At 27.3% G+C, this 5914-nt stretch overlaps 1 protein-coding gene across 1 annotated transcript; it reads left to right on the top strand.

Annotated features, from left to right (window-relative positions):
* Positions 1 to 3421: 3421 nt before the first annotated feature.
* Positions 3422 to 4940, top strand: LOC108327522 (BTB/POZ and MATH domain-containing protein 4). The gene is made up of 4 exons (XM_052872605.1): positions 3422 to 3824; positions 3918 to 4257; positions 4388 to 4667; positions 4740 to 4940. The coding sequence occupies exons 1-4, from the start codon at positions 3451 to 3453 to the stop codon at positions 4937 to 4939; spliced, it is 1194 nt and encodes a 397-aa protein (XP_052728565.1). The 5' UTR covers positions 3422 to 3450; the 3' UTR covers position 4940.
* The last annotated feature ends 974 nt before the right edge of the window (positions 4941 to 5914 follow it).

Raw genomic sequence — 5914 nt, 5'->3', positions numbered from 1 at the left:
GTATGATCTCAATCCAATGGTCTCTTTTCTGCTTGCATGGTCTCAACTCTCACCTTACTTTTAAATTTTCTTAGCTTCGGAGACCTTTGTCATAACTTATCAAAACTTTAAGCTGGGTCATGCACAGGTAGTCAGGAAAGGTCTCAGTTTCAAGGCCATTACCATATGATATAAAGCGAAATCAGAATTCAAATTTATGATATTAAAGACAACTTTTCATAAACATTTCCAAAAATCAATGCATTGCCTTAGAATGATAACCAATAATTGACAACGAGCCGTGAATCACAAATAGTTAATAGATATACGAAGAAGTCTAAAATAAATTTGATAAAATTTCGGTAACATTTCACATTGGTCTCCAAAATATACAAAATGAAAGTGTTCACTCATTATCACAATCAAGTATGCATCCGAAAAATAATATAAAATGATCTCAACCAAAATTTTATCAAAATTATACATAAACTTCAACATACACATTATAACGCATTATGAAAAATAATTTTTTCTGATTATCCGATTGGATAATTCGAGATTTAATAAAAATGATTAAAAGTTTAATCATTTATAAAAAAAACAGTGAAGAAAAAAAAAATACACTAGGTTTGATTTAAAATGCATTTTGACCTTGGAGGTTGCCTGCACTGATGTCCATTAACATCTAACATGTATAGGGCTGACATCCATTGACTACGTATATAGGATAGCATAGTGAGAAAAAATAGTAAAGAAAAAAATACTTTGACACTATTTTTTTTAATTCTTTTAAACACCTATGACATTGAATATCGGTGAGATCAATAACAATTAGACCTTTGACATCGGATATCATTGAGTTCAACGTTAATTTTATCTAAAACATTATCTAATTATCATTCGTCATTTTTAACGTTAGATTTTTTGTTTACTTAAGATAATAATAATAAGATGAATGACTTTAAAATATTTTTTGTGATAGTAGTTATATATATTAAGTTTGTGGATTCTTATTACCTCAACCTAACGTAATTACCATAATTGATCAATTTTAAGGATATTACTAGTACACTTTAATTCCTTTGACTGTTGTAATGGGATGACATGATCTCAGCCTTGGTTGCTACATATGTCATAATGATGTAGCCAAGATACTTCCCCATCTCACAATGATTCTAAGATCATAGATCTGGCTGAGATGACCTCAAACTTATCAAGTATATATAGGTCATGTAACATGTAACATGAACAAATTAACAAAGTATTAAGTTATAATTATTTTGTATAAATAAATAAAAAGTGGATTATTGTTGACAAAGAAATTTTGAGTGAGTATTTACTATTTTGAGACCATTTTTTTTGCTGTAATATCTAAAATTCCTTTTTAAGAGAAAAAATAATCTTATTCGTAATAAATTTTCATTATAAATTATAGTTTATCAATATTTTAATCTAATTATGTCATTTTTTTTTCTATTGTTTTTCATTTTCTTGTGTTGGTGTTATATATTATAATATATAGTGAACTTGAGAATAATTTCACACTAACCGGAATTACCTTGTTTTTTTTGTGTGAATGTAAAAAAATATAAGAAAATTGTTGAAAACATATGATATTTTGCCATGAGTCTCTAAACAAAGCGTTCACACCATTTATATTAAATTGGATTGTATTCCTGCATGCACAACATGTTAAAGTTTTTGCCAGCCATTATTGTTTTACAAATTTTATAATATTTTTATTTTAATTTCAAAATTTATTCAGACTCTAGTAGATGAATTATTTAAAAAAAAACTCTGATAATAACTTTTTGCAATGTAAATGTCTAAACATATTTCTTAATATTCAATTAAATACACATTTTCATATAAAAATAATTTAATTATTTTATAAATCTTAAAAATTGCCATATATTTTTATATTATTTTATAAATGAAATTTTCACCATTTATTTATTTAATGTAAACACTATTTTCTTTTCACTTTTTTTTTTCAATTCAAACATGGAAAGACATATAAGAGAACTAACCAGATAAACGCGTAAAACATTGTAACGTTCTTGTGCATTGAAATTACAATTAATTTATCTACTTGCGTTATAGTCAATTACACGTTATAATCAGTATTATATACATTTTATATTATCTCTACAAATTATTTAATTTAATTTAATCTAGATTATTAATATTATAATAATAATAATTATAACTCTCATTTTGAAAAAAAAAAACTCAATATACTAGACTTTAATATCACAATTCTTACATGAGTTTTTTATATATAGATAAAAAAGTACTAAAATTTTAAATACAGTAAATAAATAAAGAATAAATAAATTTTCCTGTCACATTGTATAATTTCGTCCTGAATATGATAAAATACTAATTTTATTATGATTGTGGAGCTTACACTCAGCTTTGAAATAAAAAGAACCAAAATTAAGGTAAAAAATATAATGAGTTCAAAAACAAATTTATTGATTTGGGTAAAAGAAATTAAATTTTACATTTATTTTCTAAATTTTTAATTTGAATAGTTGGTTTTCACTCTTATTATCCTCATATAATTACATGCTTAATGCATTTATTAATAAGTAAAAAAAATTATGCAATTTTTCTACTACTAAATATAAAATGTTAATAAACTTATTTATTATTATTAATTAAACATCAACAGTTTTTTAAGAATTTTCTTAATCTTTTTATTTGCAATGAAAAATAATTCTAACCTAAAATTTATATTTTCAATAAAATTTATTTTTTCAGTCATTGTTTTTCTTTTTAAGGTGTTAATTAGATTTGAACTTTCTTGAACTTGACGTACTCAAGAAAGAGAGCAACTGAAAATACATTTTTCCAATGAATCAGTGAATGATATTTTTAAAATGTCGTTATAATTAGAAAACAAATAGTAAAATGTTAAATATAAATAAGTTGTAAAATATTAATGCATATAAACTGGGACAACGTGAATGAATATAATATGACAAAAACAGCTATCATATAAATTTAAAAAAAAAGAAAAGAAAAAAGAAACGTTAAATTAATTAATTTTTTACATGGAAAATATTAATTTCTTTTATTTATTAATTATTTTTCTGAGAACGTTACTAGTTATTGATAGACTATCCGTTTCTTATAGGTGTTCTGGTGCAGAGTTCAAGAATTGTAATAATAAATTATTTTTTTGATTTTAGTAAAATATTTATTAAGTTTCCCATGTTTTGTGTTTGGTTTCTCCATCACAATAAATATATATACATTAACTAATTAAATATTAAATGAATGATAAAGTATAATGACAACAAGTAATTAATGTTTTCTTGAATTTGGAAGATGATAATTAAATAAAAAATAGAAATGGAACTGAAAGAGTATTTATGCGAAGCTTGTAAAGGAAGGTGAGCAAAAATCCAAAATTATAATCTCCATTATAGCAGAAACACAGATCCAGCTACCTAAAGCTAGAAAATGACTCCTAAGAAGAAAAACTCCACAAGTTCAGAATCAGTTACAGTAATGGTAAAGGGTTCACATGAGTTCAAGGTGAAAGGTTATTCACTGGTGAAGGGAATCGGAGTGGGAAAATTTATTGCAAGTGAGACGTTCAATGTTGGAGGGTATGAGTGGGCTATATACTTCTACCCTGACGGTGTAGACACCCGAGAACACGCCACAGTTTATGTCTCGGTTTTCGTTGTGCTCGTTTCCAATGCTAATGATGTTCGAGCGATGTTTGAATTCGCCATGCATGACCAAAGAGGGCAAGGGGAACACTTTGTCCTTGGTCACTTTAATGACACTCTAGGGACTGAGCCTCACACTTTATCCAAGGGGGAAATGTGGTTTGTTTCATCTATTGCTGTTTTAACAGTTTTCATTTATCTGTTTTTTCTTATGATGTTGTATTATGATGTTGTGTTTGTTGTGTGTTTTAGGGGGATTAAACGTTTTTACAAACGCTTTCACCTTGAACACTCAATGTATCTCATAGATGACTGTCTACAAGTAAATTGCACTGTTGGGGTTTTGCCTACCACCCGAGATAATTCCATGACTATAGAAGTTCCCGAATCTACCATTTCAACAAGTTTTGGGATGCTGTTTGAAGATGAGCAATCATCTGATGTTACGTTTTGTGTCGGAGGAAACAAGTTTTATGCGCATAAGATTGTATTGGCGACTCGGTCAAGTGTGTTTAAATCTCAGTTTTTCTGTGGAACTGACAAGGTTGATAGAGAGATACTTGTCAATGAGATGGAGCCTAAGGTTTTCAAGGTACCATGTTATTCATTTTGTATTTTCCATGATGCAATAGAGTGATGTTTTATTCAGTGTGTTGCATATCATATCATATATATCATTGGTTTGGTTTGGTTTGGTTATCTAATTTTACTCTTGTGTCAAGGCATTACTGCACTTTATTTATAAAGATACTCTTATAGAAGATGAAGAACTCCATTTGTCAATGTCTTCATCCTTGGCTTCTATCTCAGAATGGTATGTATCGAAGTTGCTGGCTGCTGCACACAAGTACGATTTACCAAGGCTAAAGTTGATGTGTGAATCTGTACTTTGCAAACATATATCTATAGATTCTGTTGCTCAAATTCTGGTTATTTCTGATTGTTATGATGCCACTGAATTGAAGTTCATATGTCTGCAATTTTCAGCAGAAAACCTTAATGGTGAGTGTTCTTGCTTAGTTGGTTGTTGTTTGACAAAATCATTTGATTGTGATGTGATTTCTCTGATTGTAGCTGTGCTGAAATCTGATGGTTTCAAGCATCTTAAGGAAAAGTGTCCACTTCTTCCATTTGAACTGCTAGAGACTGTGGCAGCAGGAATTGGGTGTGTCAGTGTTGACAGTGATGCAACCACACCTGAGCCAAATGAAATAGAAGCTGAGAGCACAAGTTATTATCCTTCCAGCGATGAGGAAAACCATCTGGGTTGGTAGTACAAACAAAACTAAAAGACAGTAATGTTTGTCATTCTGCAATGTTGTAATGTTCAATTTGTTTACTTTTATAATTTTAATGTCATTATGTCTTATTTTATGTCTTTTTATCTTCTTGTATTTAAATTGGAAAAAGTAAGACCTATATTCTTGTAATTTTCAGTTCAGAAAATATAACTATTTGGTTATTCTTTTTAAGAAAATAGTTTACAAAACATTATTTCAGACAATATATATATATATACACACACACTGATTAATGTATTTCCATAACTATTATTTTAAATAAATTGTTAAATAACACTAAATAGCTATAAAGTTCTTAATTTAGATTAGCACTATTTATAAAATCTATTTAAAGAAAATAATAATAATAAATAATATATAGTATATCCCTTCTAGGGCTTAAATGAAGTCGGTTGTTTAGATCAGAGGCACTTAGTTGGAAATGGAAGGTTAATGATTTTTATTTATACATTTCTATTGGGATTTATGCAATAGAATTTGATAAAGAAGTAAAAGATTTAAGTCTTCTGACTGTTATATATTAATTTCTCACTTTATGAACGGATTTAATAGTTTAAACTTGTATTTTTTTTTTCATTCAATTCACGGTCTATCATTATATCCAAAAGAGTTTTAGTCTTAGTTATTTAAGAGAAACTTTCTTTTTTCCAGATTCTTGTATTTTAAATTGTTTATATGTAGCTATAAGTTCTTCGAAAATTGAAGGTTATATATATTTGATTATCAGTTGTTCATAAAAGATATTTGTAAATTTGTTGAAAATGAAAGTACAAATTAGTTATGAGTAGTGGTAACAAGAGGACGAGAGACGTGTTTCTCTATCTTATGTATGTTTCTAAAAAAAAATTCATTTTATTCCTATACTTAAATCTAATGGATATGAATTTGTTTTTCTTATTTCTTTTCTTTTAAAGTAACGATATACACTCATATTTACATTCATATTTT

The sequence above is a fragment of the Vigna angularis genome, chromosome 2, assembly GCF_016808095.1.
Source record: "Vigna angularis cultivar LongXiaoDou No.4 chromosome 2, ASM1680809v1, whole genome shotgun sequence".
Classification (NCBI taxonomy): Eukaryota; Viridiplantae; Streptophyta; class Magnoliopsida; order Fabales; family Fabaceae; genus Vigna; species Vigna angularis.
Note: the sequence above shows the minus strand (reverse complement) of the source record. Positions and strands in the feature narration are given on the sequence as shown.

Excerpts from the sequence above, each read along its gene's own strand:
- LOC108327522 (XM_052872605.1), top strand. The coding sequence starts at position 3,451 with ATGACTCCTAAGAAGAAAAACTCCACAAGTTCAGAATCAGTTACAGTA. Across the intron at positions 4,258-4,387 it reads TGGAGCCTAAGGTTTTCAAG|GCATTACTGCACTTTATTTA; the intron begins GTACCATGTTAT and ends TCTTGTGTCAAG. Across the intron at positions 4,668-4,739 it reads TTCAGCAGAAAACCTTAATG|CTGTGCTGAAATCTGATGGT; the intron begins GTGAGTGTTCTT and ends CTCTGATTGTAG.